Consider the following 17,050-nt stretch of genomic DNA (forward strand, 5'->3'; position numbering starts at 1 on the left):
TGGGAACCCTGAGGATGACTGGGATGTAATCTACAAAGGTTAGCCTCCCAGAGCAGGGTGGGAGAAGGGCAGAGGGGTCTGGAGGGGCAAACAGCATATCCAACACAGAGACCTCTTCTCTAACATTTCCCATCTTCTTTTGTTTTGGGGGGGGGCACACCGCGAGGTGTGTGGGATCTCAGTTCCCCGACCAAGGATCAAACCAGCGCCCCCTGCATTGGAAGCTTGGAGTCTTAACCACTGGACCGCCAGGGAAGTCCCCCATTTCCCAGCTTCTTAATCTGGGACTCATGTTTAAAAATTTTTGTGAATTGTGGCCCCCTTTTAAACTCAGGAAAAACCCTTGAATGAGTCCAAGCTCCTCCCTGATGCGGCCCTTGACGTCTCTCCTAGGTGTGTCTCCCGCTCATCCTCGCCTTGACTCACTCTGCCCCTGGCTGGTCCTTGAACACACCAGACACGCTCCTGCCGCAGGGCCTTTGCACTTGCTTACTCTTTATCTGAAGCATCCTCCCTAGGCGTCTGCATGATTTGCTCCGCATCTCCTTTAGGGCTTTTTTTTTTTAGTTGAAGTATAGTTGATTTCCAATGTTGTGGTAGTTTCAGGGGTTTGGCAAAGTGATTCAGTTACATACATACACTCTTTTACAGATTCTTTTCCCTTATAGGTTATTACAAAATATTGAGTATAGTAGGTCCTTGTTGGTTATCTATTTTACATATAGTAGTGAATATCTGTTCATCCCAAACTCCTAATTTATCTCTCTCCCCCCTGCCCTTCCCCTTTGGCAACCATAAGTTTGTTTTCTATGTCTGTGGGTTTATTTCTGTTTTGTATATAAGTTCCTTTGTTGTTAGTGTATAGAAATGCAACAGATTTCTGTGCATTAATTTTGTATCCTGCAACCTCACTGAATTCACTGATGAGCTCCAGTAGTTTTCCGGTAGTGTCTTTAGAGTTTTCTATGAACAGTATCATGCCATCTGCAAACAGTGACAGTTTTACTTCTTTTCTAATTCGGATTCTTTTTTTTTTTTTTTGAGGAAGAGCTATTTTAATTTTCTATTAAACATTCTTCCAAAAACATGATTTTACTCCATATCTTACCGAGTTATTAGAAATAACATTAGCATTAGAAAAACTAGGAAGGTAAAAGTAGGGAAAACACATCATATGCCAAAGTCTGATATGAAATTTACCTTTAAAAAAAAAGGAATAAAAAGTAATATTCCTTTAAGTTGAATTAAAGAAAAAAACTAGGAAGGTAAATTAAATGTGGCTAGTTAAACTAAACATATGAAAAAGGAAAATTATAACAAAGGAAGGAGAGCTTTACAAATTTAATTAATACAAGATTATAATGTGAAAACTGTGCATCTCAAAGCAAACTTTGTTCAATTATTTTTAACAACAGTGTTTTATGATTCTAATACATTGATATTTTTTCAAGAAGGAAACTCACTTAAAAAACATGTTTGTTTTAATAAATAGGCCTGGGCTTCCCTGGTGGCGCAGTGGTTGAGAGTCCGCCTGCCGATGCAGGGGACACGGGTTCGTGCCCCGGTCCGGGAAGATCCCACGTGCCGCGGAGCGGCTGGGCCCGTGAGCCATGGCCGCTGAGCCTGCGCGTCCGGAGCCTGTGCTCCGCAACGGGAGAGGCCACAGCAGTGAGAGGCCCGCATAACGCAAAAAAAAAAAAAAAAAAAAAAAACAAATCTCATGCTATTTGCCCAGGTGTAGCTTCAACCTAAGTTCTGACAATGAAATATACGGATAGATATCTATACGTCTCATCTTGATTTTCAAAGGCAGGCAACGGGAGTTCTTCACAGCTTAGCTTCGCCTGGATGAAGCTGACGATTTTGTAACTTCATAGCTAGACCCATGTTGCCAGTGATTTTCAATTTGCCTTTAAAGAAGGACGACTGAGGATTCATTTTACCGGTCACCAAAGCCAGTAAGTCCGAGTCAGCCACTGTAATTGTGCAGTCGGCCTTCTTATCTGAGTTAGGGAGCACCGGTCCTTTGCCATTCTTCACGTCCACCACCCAGGTGGCTTCTTTACCTCCAGGGCCATCCTTCACCTTGAAGGCAAAAATATCACCGATTTTCTTCACAAATTGCTCTCCTTCCTCTTCAAGCTTCTTCTCAATCTCCTTAAAGACTAGATTTGCCTTAAATCCATCAACTGCAGAGCCGGTTGGAGCGGCCTCAATTTGATGAGTTCTAAAAGAACTGGCAGCTTCAGGAAAATCCATCTTGTACAGCGTGACAACTACAGCTCCCCCGGTGCGTAAATTCTGCTGCAGAGCTGGATTCCTTTTATTTCTTTTTCTTCTCTGATTGCTGTGCCTAGGACTTCCAAAACTATGTTGAATAAAAGTGGCGAGAGTGGGGCTTCCCTGGTGCCGCAGTGATTGAGTCTGCCTGCCGATGCCGGGGACACGGGTTCGTGCCCCGGTCCGGGAAGATCCCACATGCCGCGGAGCGGCTAGGCCCGTGGGCCATGGCCGCTGAGCCTGCGCATCCGGAGCCTGTGCTCCGCAACGGGAGAGGCCGCAACGGTGAGGGTCCTGCGTACCGCAAAAAAAAAAAAAAAAAAAAAAAGTGGCGAGAGTGGACATCCCTGTCTTGTTCCCTTTAGGTCTTTAATCTAATGATTCTCCACTGGGACCACTGCGTCCTCCAGGGGACACTGGACAATCTTTGGATATCTTTTTGGTTGTCACAACTAGGGAAGGAGGTTGTCACAATTTGAAGATGGGCAACTGGCATCTAACACCCTACACTATCCTACAGGACAGCCCCACATAGAGTCAGTCGCCAGTGCTGCGGCTGGGAAAGCCTGTCTGTAAATCCTCAGAGATCCTTTCTCGGACATTTTAATGTAAAATTGCAACTCTTCCAAGACACCTGACCCTCTTCTTTGCTTTATTTTTCTCTATCACTTATTGCCATCTCATACACTATACATTTTACCTATCTAGTTTCGTTTTTATTTGTCTTCCCTCACCAGAGCATAAAGTCGTAGGATGACAGGGACTTTTGTCTGTTTTGTTCACTTTTGTAACCCCTAGTGCCTGAAATGGCCCCTGGCACATACAGGTGCTCATGAAATATATGTTGAAAAATGAATGAATGAATGCATCAGAGCTTGTGGGTCACATTTGACCTGCATGGTGTGTTTAAAATAGCAAATTAGTTACCAGCATTGGAAAACCATTGCATTCAATTTTGTTAGCAGCCTGAACCCTGAAAGCATTTGAGTCTTCTACCGTGGTGTCTTTGCTGGTCTCATAGACCAGACTGGGGAGTCTGCGGGGCGCTGCTGGGAGGGACAGTGGGCTGCAGCTGTCCTCGGAGGTATTGAAAGCCAGCCTCAAAGGTGCCCATACCCCGCAGCAGGCTCCCTCCCCTTCTGTCCACTTTCTTCCATCTTTCCCCATCTCTCCACCCGTGATAGCTAACTGCCCAAATGTATTTACTTATTTTGCTACTATTCTCTTAATTTTAACTTTTGCACAATGTCCCCGCTGGCAGTATGCCAAGTGTGACCCCTCCGCCCACCAAGAGCCAAGCTGAGCATTCCTCGCTGGGGCAGGCTGCAGACCACGCCCCGGGAGACTGTCTGGGTGACTATTTCTTCACGCAAACTACTGGCGAACAACAGGAGGTTCTCTCAATGGAGAATTAAATGGCCAGAAACCATTTCAACATCCCCAGAGCAGAGTGTTGCCAAGGCAACCAGGGCATGTGCCCTTGGCGGGGAAAAGGCGCTCAGGTACCGGCTCCCCAATTCCTCCCTCAGGGGACACTCAGGGCTGCTCCTCCCACATTGCACCTGACACTCCCCCACCCACCGCTCACACGTGGGAACATACACAAGGAGATGGACTCTCAGTGGTGACTGCATGTTTTATAACAGCAACCAATGTTCTCTGAGGGCTTGCAGTAAAGCAGGAACCATTCTAAGAGGTCACGTGAATGGTTACCTAAGAGGTAAACATTCTAAGAGGTAACATGAATCATTCACTGAATCCTCACCGTGAACATACAACAGGGCTACATTTTAAAAATCACATCCGTATTTCAAATGAGGAAACAAAAGACAGAGAGGTGATGTAACTGGCCCGAGGTCACACAGCTGGTGGTCAGTGAGTCAGAACTTAAACACCATCGACCCCAGAGCTCTGCTCTTAACCACGGTGCCCACTGGTTTGGTGCTCATTGAGTTGTTGGCTTTGATTCTTATCCCTTTTCTTCTATGGTGGGAGAATGACTCTATTTCCTATTGATGGCAAACTGGGCCACGTGACTAGCTGTGGCCAAGAGAATGCAGAGAAAGGTGACGACCAACCTCTCTCCAAGCTCAGACTCGAGAGCTGTTGTGTATTTCTGCCAGCCCTTGTGAACTCTGCCACCAGAGGAACTTAAAGTAGTGGAGACCGCTCAGCCCAGCCCTGGAATGAGGCACCTGGACAGATCACAGCCCGACCTGCAGGGACGGGGGGTCCACCCCAGCCAGGCCCACAGACCACCAGACGACCCGCAAACGCGTAAGCAAGAGGACATGATCATTGCCTTCAACAACTGAATGTTGGGGTCACTTGTTACACAGCAGAGCTGACCGAGTTATTCTGCTACGAGCTGGGGTGAAGAGGACACTGCCTGGACCTCTCAGGAGGTCTTATATTCCCTCTCCTGTCCTCCCCACTCCATTCCCCCTTTATCCTACCTCCTTTCTCTCCTCCTTAGGCAGTGGGGAGGACACGGCAGGGCTGGGAGGAAAGCAGGACTGGGAGAGCCCTGCTCCCAGGTTCAGGAAGGGCCCGCGGTTTCGGGAATTCTCCGAGTCAGAGCTTCTCATCCAGGGGCGGTGACTTCCGCCTGGCCCCAGCTTTGGGCTGGGAGAACGCTTTCCTTTCTCTGTGTCCTGTTCTCCCAAAGAACTTCTGGCTTATGTAGCATCTCACCCACAATTTGCACTCCCCCCTCAGCTGCCAGAGAGCAAGTTTTACGTTTGCAGGAGATCTGCTGCCATTTCACTACTAAAGTGTCTGACAGCTACTTTTCGGACATCTCTGGAAAAGAAGAAAAGGAAAAAGGTAGGGAAAGCAGGGCTAAGCAGTATTTCTGAGATGATGTCTCTCCTTTCCTCCTCCTTGCTTCCTGCCTCTCACTTACAGATGGCCAAACAGAAATCTGTTCTGTGATAAATCACACTTTATCCAGCTGACAATGCAAATGCAAATGCCAGGACTTGGAGATGCCGAGTGGTTCTCAGCTCAGGGCTCTGGTCCACCCGGGAGCTGGTGACGCTCCCGGTCAGATGCGGGGGTCTGGCCCATGAGGGTCAACTGGACAGCAGGACCCTCGCCAGGGTGGTCAGGCCCAGAGGAAAGCGGCTTTCCTCACTGGAGGGTCCCCATGTGTGGCCAGGCTTGCATTTGAGTCGTGGCTGACCCCTCACTATACCTCATCTAGCAAACGAGGATTCCTTTTTCTATAAATACTTCCTGCATCGCTATTATGCACCAGGCGTTTTTCTAGGCACTGGAGATGCAGAAGGGAGTGATAAGGAGACTTCGTTAAGGAAGTTCCATTTTGGGGAGTGTGGGGATAGATGCTAACAGGTCAACAGTAAGGTAAATGTGGGCAATAAATGCCAAGAGAAAAATAAAATAAGGGAACAAGCAGGGGAAGTGATGTCTAGACAGATCCTACTATCAGGAAGGTGGCGGCCCTGAGATATTTGGGGGGAAGAAATTTCCAGGAAGACGTTCTTGTCTTCCTTATCTAGTATTTATTAAGCGCCTGCTGTATGCCAGACTCCGTGCTAAGAGGACATAGGTACTGACTCCTTTTGTCTTCACTAAACCATTTTACGGGGGCGGGGGGGGGGGGGGAACTGAGGCCCAGAGAGGTTGGCTAACTTGTCCAAGCTCACACAGCCAGTTGGATTGGACTTGGATCTGAAAGCAGTTCTCTAGCTCCAGAAACGTTCCCTTTTAAAAAAACTTTACCAATTTAATTGGTGGAAAGTTATTTCAGTTCTTTCATTTTGGAATTAAAAAGAAAGTTCTTGAGGTCTGTGATCAAGCCTTCTTTCTCTCTGTGACTTCTTGCAATTCCCAGATACTAATAGACAAGAATTTTATTAAACTGTCTTTCTCTCCTTCTCTTTTTAAAAGTTTGTCTCATATAATTATGCCCAATAACTTGTAGGAGATCAGGGCCTCATCTGCGTCACCTCAGCACATCCTGCTAAAAGGAAAATTAGATGCAACATAGTTTTTTGGAAGAAAAAGAATCTTTCTTTGATATTTTAAAAACACCTTTACTGAGATATCTTTGACATATCAAAGTGTATCTATTTAAGATGCACGACTTGATGTTTTGATACATGTATCTACTGTGGAAAGATCAACACAATCCAGCTAAACAACTTTTCCATCTCCTGACACAGTTACCATTGTCTGTGTGTAGGTGTTGAGAAGATTTAAATTAGAATCTATTCCCTTCGCAAATTTCAAGCGTCCGGTCCAGTAAGCCCTGATCCTTTACTGCTCTCTTATACTATGCAAAGACCCTAACGTAGGCATATTTTGACCTGCTGTAGAAGCAGAAGGAAGGTTGGCAGATACAAGGTCAGAGAAGTCGGCTGGGGTGTGTCGGGCAGGGAGCGAAAAGCACCCCAGATTTGCTCTTACAGGAGAATTACATTGGAAAACCAGCAAATACACGAGTTAGCCCAGTGCCCGGCGCACAACAGGCAGAGAGGGAATCTCTGGAGGGCTGGGCAAGTGGAACATATTAGCCCCTAGAAGTGTGTAGACAAGGGGCTTTGATTTTTTTCTGTCTTGAAGAGGAGAATGGGGTAGAAGCTTCCAGAATGACAGCCTTAAACAGCTCTGCCCCTCCTGTGTGTGCACAGCTCTCTCCAGTAGCTTGTGCCCTGGACCACCCGCTGCACCATCAGCCTGGCTTTCTCCCTAAAGATGTCACTTGAGATCCTAACGTCCTGGGACCCAGGACACAAGGCTGGAGCTGTCCTGCTGAGGGGACTAGGTGTCTCACAGCTTCTCTTTGAAACTCCAGCCTCGTAAGAGCGTCCCCACAAGACGGAAGCCTTATTTCAAAAGCAGCAGCCCCCCAGCTGAACACTGGAGTGAGGAGGAAAAGGCTTAATTATAGAGGAAACCAGGCAGCAAGGATGGGAATGATACAGCTACGCGGGTCAATACGGGAGTTTGGGGAGGGATATCGCTGGAGCCCCAGGATGAGAACTGCTGGCCATGACCACACCTGTCTTCCCTCAGAGCTCAGGGGATCTGATGCAGCTGGAAGGCTAATCAGTTTGGGTTTTGGAGTAAGTCTGTTACATCGTTACATGTCAGGTATTTTCTCCTCTTCATTTTCCTTTTCTGATTTGGAATCACTCACACACTAAGGTGTCAATTTGTCAATTTCCTTGTCAATTATCCTAGTGCTTTTTGCTGAGTATTTTGTCATTTTATTTTATTATTTTTTATTGGATTATAGTTGCTTTACAGTGTGGTGTTAGTTTCTGCTGCGCAGCGAAGTGACTCAGCCACACGCTTACACACATCCCCTCCCTCTTGGACCGCCCTTGGCCAATCACAGGACCCCTCTCCTCCAGGGGGAGCTCAGGGCAGAGTCTGGCTGGGAGATCTCAGGCTCTTCCACTTCTTCTCATCCTTTGCCTCCATCAGAGTAAGTCACTGCTTTGGAAATGTCACCAAGGGAAACCTGCTCCTGGCTGGGGCAGGAGTAGGGCTCTTCTCTAACCTGGGCCAAGTTAAGAAATGGAAGAAAGGCCCTGGGACAGGGGGACAGGGACAGGGTGGGTAGTAAAGAGCAAGGCCCTGGGGTGGAAGGGAGAAGCCTCCACTCCAGGCACCCAGTCCTCTTCCCTGTGGCCCCAGCCCTAGTTGCATTTGGGGATCCTCTCCTCCCTCACATTAGTCCAGAGTTTTGGATGAATCTCGGCCTCTAGTCTCCAAAGCAGGGTCATGTGATGACGATCTAAGCCAATCAGAGCTTCACATTTCTCCAGTCACAGTGGTTGGCTCAGGGGTGAGCACGTGACTTAAGCTGGTACAACTGGAGGGAATCTCAGGAATTTTTCAGGTGAGACTAGACAAAGGATACTTGCTCTTTTCTGCTGGAATGCTCCATGTAAAGAGATGGTTTTGTAGCCGCCTGTAGCCACCTTGGGACAGTACGACTCCTCTGAGATGTCAGTGAGCACAGAGGATACTGAACCAAGAGAAAGAGAGCCAGACATAAAATACTGATTGATAACTCCATGTGAGCTCCTGGATGCAGCCATTCCTGAAGCCAGAATTGCTTACTGTACAGAAACAGAAGCCAAAAACCACCCTCCCTTTTTTGCTTAATTCAGTTTGAGGCACGTTGTCTGTTAACCAAAATCATGCTCTCAGATAGAAGAGGCAAGAGCTCTGCTGCACCAGCCCAGACCCACCTGTATGCATCCCTCCCCATCAGTGTCTCAGCAAGGAGGACGAGCGGAGACAGGTAAGAAGGCACAGCTGTCACTAGGCTGACACTGCATGGTGACTTTTAATCCTCTGAGAGCTCGTGGAAAGGAGAGTGAGAGTAAACGGGGAATAATAAACTGAATTCCAGCTCAGATACAGTGGAGAGTTGTTATTTCTGCTCCCCAACACCCACTCACCTTATCTCCGGTTACAGTGTTTAGGTGTTTTGAGGGGAATCTCCCTAGATTCTCATGCTCAGTCCCTGTGCTTCAATGGTCTTGACTTCAGCTACACAGTGGGGTGTACTCATAACATCACACTGCCCCTGGCCACGGGGATTGGTCCAGGACCGGTCACATGACACTGTCTAGCCCAGTAACAGGAAGTCCAAGGATTTCTGATGGAGTGAAAGTACCATCTCATTTCTGGGAAGCTGTGGACGTAAGGCCTCTGGGGACCACATATAAAGAGTCAAAGGCAGAGCTTAGAGGGGCAGAGAAATTGATTTCTGAATCCACCTGTGCCCTAGACATTTAAATAATAAGACAGTTTCTCCCCTCACTTATTAAGCCAATTTGAGAGTCTTAATCATTCAACAACCACATCATCCTTGATAAAGATATGATGAACCATCGGGAGGTTGGCATATGATATCGCCTGAGACCAAATCCTTGTTCTCAGATGGATTTCAGGTGAGAGGTCAAAGCAGGGCAGAAATGTTAATATCTGGCAGGAGAAAAAGCTAACACAGGAGGAGAACTGTTTTCCAGATCGAAATCTGTCCCAAGGCCAACCAGATACGCGATTCCAGGCTGGACTTTGCTACCCTGTGCTACATGGAGCTGGCCAGAAACTTTTCTTCAATGCAAGAGCCACCCACGCCCAGCTGCAGGATCCCTGGGGCTTCAAAACCTCTGTTCTCAGTTAAACAAATCCAGATGGACTTCCCTTGGCTCAAATAAAGTCTGACTCGTAAGTAAACGGTCTTATCTTTTGCAAAAGTCTTTTATTAGAGCACAGTATTCTTGGGAGCTTAAGACAGAGGGTCGGAACAACCTGCTCTTTCTTGGCCAGTCCCAAGCATTAATGCGTGGCTTAGTTCCTACCAGTTGCAGGCTCTGGGTCTTTGCTTCCCAAAGAACGTCTGTGATGATGGAAATGTCCTACACCTGTGCATCCAATGCCCTACCGGTGTGCTGTCCAACATGGTAGCCATGAGCCACCTGTGTGGCCAGTCTCACCCTCTCTCTGAGGGTGACAACCACAAGTGTCTCCAAACATTGCCAAATGTCCCCTGGCAGACATACGATCACCCCAGGGAGAGAACACTGGCTCTAGGTCTACCTGGATAGTAAGAAGAGCTAACCGAATGCATCGACCTACCTGCTTTACTTTTATAACTATGTTAAAACTCGCAACAATCTTACGAGGTTGGTATGAGTATTACCCATTTTGCAGATGAATAAACTGAGGCTCGAAGAACTTGTCTGTGGCAGAGTGCAAGCTCTTAGACACGCTATTTCAACTGCTGGCGCTACAAGGAACTTTCATGGAAGGAACTTCCTTGCTTTACACTGGAGACCCCCAGGCCAGAACTGGGGCACAACTGGGCAGTGTCACTCAGCCTAGCCTGATGCCCGGGACTCCTTTGCTGTCCTTGACTTTCTTTCATTCTTAGAACCAAATGGCTCTTGAGGATAAAGACCTTTTGGCTTTTCTTCCAGAGCCTGTCTGATATGAGAAGCAAAAACGAGCAGCTCTCTTCCCTCCTTGGGAAAGAATTTGCCCGTTTTCCTACTGGGCGAGGGAGTGCTACTTACAGCGGGAATCAATCTCAGGGACTCTTTAAAAACTTCAAGCTCTTATGAAAGAACCTGGCTCTCTCAAGGACTCAGAGCTGTGGAATCAATAGTAAATTCAGTGGGGAGGAAGCTTTGTGCTGAGGGGAGCCACTGCACAGGGAAGAATGTCTGTTGCTTACGTGAGGTTGCCTTCCACGTACCAGAACTCCTTTGGTCAGCAGGGGAAGCAGGGCCCCGTGGTTGCCCATATATATTATTTTTAGCTCTGCACCGGAATCCATTAGCTGGAACTGTGCCCTGGAGGTCAGACAGGCTGCACTGGAAATTCAATAAACGAGCTTTCTTTAATGGTATTTTAAATCTCAGCATCCCCACCCTGTCGGGGGAGAGCCTGGCCTCTGTGGCCTCAGAAGCTTTGGGGAAAGCACAGGCAGGGCTGCAGCCCAGGGTAGGAGCCACCCGGGAAGTACAGGGCGGGGTACCCTAGTGTCAACCTGGTTAGGATAGGGGGCTGGAGAGAGCACTGGGAAAATCAGGGATACACAGTCATAGCAGGCATCGATAGTCGTTATTTTCCCTGCCACCAACGGGCCCAAACGCCTCCTCCTTGGACACCTATCCAGAGGCATCCTTTACGCCCAGGCCACACCCTAGCACAGCACCTGCCGCATTTCCTTTGCAGTCCTCCTCACCACCTGTAATACGCTTATCTGTTATTGTCTGTTCCCTCCACGCCAGGCTCCATGAGGGCAGGGGACATGTCCTATTTGCTGCCACGTCCCCAGTACTGGCATGGTACCTAGAGAAAGGCCAGTACATCTCTGCTGAATGAGTACGTTGTCGAATCTAAGACACCATCACTTCGTGGACCACAAGTGAGAAAACCTCTGCCAACGAATCTGTGCCGTGCCGTCGGCTGCATGGCTCAGCTATGTTTCAAGCACGTTCAAGTGTGGATGAACGTGTAGAGTAAGGACTCTGTGACGGTGGTTACTTGGATGTTGCCAGTGCTTTTGTCCCTGTTATGTGTCTTCCCTCCTCGTACTATTCCTGGGCTTCCGTTGGGCACATCACTGCCCTTCTCTGGGCCGTTGCTTTTTCATTCCTTGAACGTCAATCAACGCAGACGCTGATGTTCGCGGGTCTCTCCACTCACACGTCACTACTCCTATTGACCTAAACACCGAACATGCGGCAAACCACACCCCTCTTCACTTGCGGTTCCTTCACGCCCCACACTGACGGAGCCTCGTTTCCCAAATGCCCACCAGTCGGGGATATTCAGGAAGCATCGCAAGGGGAGAGGAGAGAAAAGGCAGAAATTGTACCTCGTCTCTGCAGAACAAACCAGGACAGAAAAGCCCTCTGTGTGTGTGTTTATATATAAACAGACACACACACGTCACGTCTTGATGTGTCTGTGTTTATGATCACATGAGCACGGAGAAAGGCACAGGAGGAGATCAGATAGGTAATTAACACTGATTACCTGAGGGCTGGAAAGGTGTGCTGTAGCGTGTGTGTGTGTGTGTGTGTGTGTGTGTGTGTGTGTGTGTGTGTATCTATAGATCTGCCAATTTAATTAAAATTTTTTTCCCTTTATTTTTAATTGAAGTAGAGTTGATTTACAAGTTGTGTTAGTTTCAGGTGTACAGCAAAGTGATTCAATTATACATGTATATACAAATCGCTTCTTTTTCAGATTAATTTCCATTATAGGTTACTACACGACATTGAGTGTAGTTCCCTGTGCTCTACAATAGGTACTTGTTTATCTATTCTATATATAGTCGTGTGGAACTGTTCATCCCAAACTCCTAATTTATCCCTCCCGCCTTCCCCTTTGGTAACTGTAAGTCTGTCTTCTATGTCTGTGAGTCTATTTCTGTTCTGTTTCACGAGTTCATTTGATCTGCCAATTTTAAAAGTCCATGATTAAAAAAAATAGTTTGTATGATAGGATCCCATTCTCATAAAATTACACCTCTCTACATGGTTATCCATAAAGTGTCAAAAGAGATTATGTACAAAATGATCGCCTGACTTCTTTAGTAAGAGACCACGTACTGTATGATTCCATCTATATGAAATGCCCCCAAAAAAGGCAAACCCATAAAGACAGAAAGTAGATTCGTGTTTGCCCAGGGCTAGGGGTGGGAATGGAGGTGAACAGTAAATGGGGTGACAAAACTATTCCAAGACTGGGTCATGGTGATGGTTACCCAGCTCAGTAAGTTTCCTAAAATGTCGCTGAATCATACACTGGAGGTAAGCTGCGTCCAGTTCTAATTTTTTTTTTTTTTTTTTTTTTTTGCGGTACGTGGGCCTCTCACTGTTGTGGCCTCTCCCATTGCGGAGCACAGGCTCCGGACGCGCAGGCTCAGCGGCCATGTGGGATCCTCCCAGACCAGGGAACGAACCCGCGTCCCCTGCATCGGCAGGCGGACTCTCAACCACTGCGCCACCAGGGAAGCCCCAGTTCTAATTTTTAAATAACACTGTGCTCACCACACAAAATACACCTGTAGACGGCCAGGCTGTAACCCCCGGCTTACCTAACAGGGTCATCAAGGGGACTGTCTGACTCAGGGTTAAGTCCATTCCACGTGTTGGCTTCTAGGTTAAGTCCTTTACTTGATAAATGAGACTCATGAATCCTCACCAGGACCTTTTGAATTAGGTACGTGATCGTCCCCACGTTACTCAGGACTAGAGGGAATATATGAATCGCCCAAGACTGCATAGCTTGGAAATGGCAAAGCCAAGAAGAACTTGCTGGAAGAAACGGCCCATATGATCCTCTTGTGTTTCTCGACATCTTACAAACACAGACTCGACTGTCTTTGTCTGAATGGTCTTTTCAAGGATGTTTATATGGTGAGAAGCCTCAGGAGAGAGAGACAGAGTCCCCTTCTGGAGCAAAAGGCAGGCAGGCTGATGGCTCAATAGAGCAGAGATACTGTCTCTGTCCGGGAGAAGGCGAGGCAGGCTCTCTGCCTATCTTAGCTCAGGCTGTGACAGCAAAGTACCACAGGCTGGGGGCCCCAACAGCAGACATTTATTTCTCATAGTTCTGGAGGTGGGGAAGTCCAGGATCAACGTGCAGCACGGTCGAGTCTTGCTAAAAGCCCTCTTCCTGGCTTTCAGACAGCCGCCTTCTTGCGGTGTCCTTACATGGCGGAGAGAGGGCAGGCTCTAGTCTCCTCCTCTTTTTTTTTTTTTTTTTTTTTTTTGTGGTATGTGGGCCTCTCACTGTCCTGGCCTCTCCCGTTGCGGAGCACAGGCTCCGGACGCGCAGGCTCAGCGGCCATGGCTCACGGGCCCAGCCACTCCGCGGCATGTGGGATCTTCCCGGACCGGGGCACGAACCCGTGTCCCCTGCATCGGCAGGCGGACTCTCAACCACTGCGCCACCAGGGCAGCCCGTCTCCTCCTCTTTTGAGAGCACTAATCCCATCGTCCTCAGGACCTCATCTAAACCTAATCACCTCCCAAAGCTCTGTCCCTAGTGCCATCACATGGGGGATTGAAGCTTCAACACGTGAACTGTGGGAACACACAAACGTTCAGTCCCTAACACTGCCCGTTAAAAGAGACTCGGGTTCCTGAAGCCCAGGGTTCCTCTTCTGGAACAGAGACCACAGCACATGCAGTGTGGCAAAGCCCTGGGGGGACTGGAGCTTAGATGCAGGAAGATGCAGATGCACTGGCTGCCCTTTAGCCCTCTGACTCTGATCCAGGAGTCTCGTGTCTTCTGCCAGCAAACTGGGACAGGTTGATTTGTCAACCTGCATGTAGGGTGGAATCTCAGAGCCTTCAGAGGACTTTCCAGAGCTCAGGCCTGTCTAAATCCCAAACCTTATGAGCCTGTTGGAGGGTAGGCACGTATGAGGGGCCAATTCCCTCCCCCTTTCTTCTCACCACGGGACCCTAATCTGTACCGAACTAGCTCTTCAGGTGTCATTCACCTCGTCAGACCGCGAACCACAGGCCGTGTCTGGGTCCTGGGAAACGGGGTTCCCGTGTCCTGCTCAGACATCCTTCCTTGGCTTCTGCTGACCTGAGACTTCCCCTTGCTTTGCCAACAGCCAGGGGTATCGACTCAGAATTCATTTCAGGGGGTGGGGTGGGTTTTAGCTTGAATACATTCATTTCCCTAAAGATACTAATTACATTCCTGGAAATACTAGTAATGGGCTCCACGTCAAACCTACTTAAGAGCATCTCAGGGCAGTTATGTGTACAACTGCAGTGAAATTTGTTTTTGGGTTTTTGTAGGCTGAAAGCTGGACCTCTAGAAAAGTCATCAGCACCGGAGGCGTCCTTTCAAAGGGTCACACTTATCAAGGGTCCTGGCCCTTCGGGGCACTGCAAATCAGTAATAAACGCAAATGATCAGCAAGGACCCGGTATGTGACCACGGCTGGTCCAAACCAAGTGCCTCTTCCCCTTCCCCTCCTACCAAAGTTACTTCTCAGCCACAGGAGAGAGATCCCGGCCAGAAGCAGAGCAGAGATCCCTCAGAGCAGTGCTTCTCCATGGGGGTGATGCTGTCTACCAGGGGACACTTAGTACTGTCTGGAGACATGTGTGTTTGTCACAACTTGGAGTGCTATGGGCATCTATTGGGAAGAGCTCAGAGATGCTTCTAAGCGTCATACAATGTGTGGCACAGTCCCCATGACAAAGAATTAGCTACCGCAAAATATTAAGCGTGGTAAGGTTGCAAAATCCTGCCTCCGAGCTTAGAACTTTGCTGTCCAGTGCAGCACCCACGAGCCACACGTGGCTCTGGACCACTTGAAATGGGGCTGTGATGGAGGTGTGTTCTAACACACACTGATCGGAAAGACTTAGTGCCAAAAAATATGAAATGTCCTATTAATCATTTTTACATTGACTACATGTTGAAATAAGCTTTTAAATATAATGGGTTACACATACGCCGTTAAAAATCAGATTCACCGGTTTTGTTTTGTTTTTCTCTTTTTCTGAATGTGACTCGAGAGGATTTAAGTTCCCTGCGTGGCTCACGTTGTGCTTCTATTGGACAGTGTTGTTTAGAACTTCTTCCACCCACTCCCCTCCTTCCACAGGCTTTCTGGATCTTCTGTGAAGCACTCTGGGCTCAGGGCTACCATCTGCCCATAAATCGCTTTTGGTTTAGTTACAAAAAATAGTCCCTTCTTTGAGACGACACTCCCAGCGGCCAAAAGATGACGGTCACAGGATATTGTTGGGACGCTTTACTGCGACCTACTGGAAGGTCGGTGTAACAATTTAGACCGCGTGAACACGGCACCACGTGCAGTGGACCATCTTGGCGGTGCTGGTTGCCGTGTGTCCATGCCGGGGGTGGAGTCTGCAGAGAAGGATTTATTCCACCCCAATCCTCCCCTTCAACGGTCTGTAAGGTTCTCTTCCACGCACACGTGTTGTTTTTAACCCCAGAGAGAAGACTCTGATTGTTATCTGTCAGACTTGATTTGGGGGGCGGGAATGGAGACCAAACGGTTAATTTCTGGCTTGGAAAAACCCTCACTGTCTTATTCTCTGAGCAAGTATTGTGGGTACATGATCATGGTACATGTTGGTGGGAAAGACCAAAAAGTAGGGTCCTTCCCTCAAGACACTTAGTCTCCAGAGCAGGGATTTCTCTAGGCCAGCTTTTTCTTGGAAGGGCAAAATGGTAACTATTTCAGACGTGCAGGCCATATGGGCTCTGTGGAAACTACTCAAAAGCAGCCACAGACAATATGGAAATAAATTTGAAAGAACGAAGTTTTGCAATTTGCAGCAACATGGATGGAGGGCATGATGCTAAGTGAAGTAAGTCAGCCAGAGACACATACTGTGTGATACCACCCATATGTGGAATCTAAAAACTACAACAAACTAGTGAATGTGACGAAAAAGAAGCAGACGCACAGATATAGAGAACAAACTAGTGGTTACCAGTGGGGAGAGGGAAGGGGGGCAGGGGCAATATAGGGATAGAGGGAGAAAAACAGGATTATTAGGGGACTATATGGAACCATATGGGCTTCCCTGGTGGTGCAATTGTTAAGAATCTGCCTTCCAATTCAGGGGACACAGGTTCGAGCCCCGGCCCGGGAAGATCCCACATGCTGCAGAGCAACTAAGCCTGCGAGCCACAACTACTGAGCCTGTGCTCTAGAGCCCACAAGCCACAACTACTGAGCCCACGAGCCACAACTACTGAGCCCATGTGCCACAACTACTGAAGCCCACGTGCCTAGAGCCCGTGCTCTGCAACAAGAGAAGCCACTGCAATGGGAAGCCCGCGCACCGCAAAGAGTAGCCTCTGCTCGCCGCAACTAGAGAAAGCCCGCACACAGCAACGAAGACCTAACACAGCCAAAAATAAATAAATAAATTTATAAAAAAAGAAATCATGTGTGAAACTTTTGAAAATTGTAAAGCATTATAGAATTTAAAGAATCATTCAATAAAATTTAAAAAAAGAAATAGATTTGAGTGATCCTATTCCAATAAAACTTTATTTATAAAGCAGGTGGTGAGCTGAATTTGTCCCAAAGTTCATAATTTTCCCTATAGAGCAGTCACGGCTGCCCTATGGGCCAGACCCATGCTGCCGATGTATTTTATTTTTTTCCCATTGTAGTTGGTTTTTTTTTTAAATTACCTTTGGTTGCCAACTTTGAAAAACAAGGTGACTTTTACCAAATTTGCAGCTTCTCTTG

General features: G+C 47.8%; 2 protein-coding genes and 1 pseudogene across 2 annotated transcripts in view; 1 reads left to right on the forward strand and 2 right to left on the reverse strand.

The window, feature by feature from the left end:
* Positions 1–12,289, forward strand: part of SLC15A4 (solute carrier family 15 member 4) — a 120,371-nt gene extending 108,082 nt beyond the window's left edge. Inside the window, exons 8-9 of the mRNA XM_073789924.1 lie at positions 9,294–9,495; positions 11,064–12,289. Coding sequence (XP_073646025.1) covers positions 9,294–9,451 — 158 coding nt within the window. The 3' untranslated portion in view covers positions 9,452–9,495; positions 11,064–12,289. The remainder of the gene's footprint in view (positions 1–9,293; positions 9,496–11,063) is intronic.
* The window catches only part of TMEM132C (transmembrane protein 132C), a 374,461-nt gene that overhangs the window by 16,644 nt on the left and 340,767 nt on the right, over positions 1–17,050 (reverse strand). The window lies entirely within an intron of this gene.
* Positions 1,813–2,328, reverse strand: LOC101329262 (sterol carrier protein 2 pseudogene; annotated as a pseudogene).

This window comes from Tursiops truncatus, chromosome 13 (assembly GCF_011762595.2).
Source record: "Tursiops truncatus isolate mTurTru1 chromosome 13, mTurTru1.mat.Y, whole genome shotgun sequence".
NCBI classification, from domain to species: domain Eukaryota; kingdom Metazoa; phylum Chordata; class Mammalia; order Artiodactyla; family Delphinidae; genus Tursiops; species Tursiops truncatus.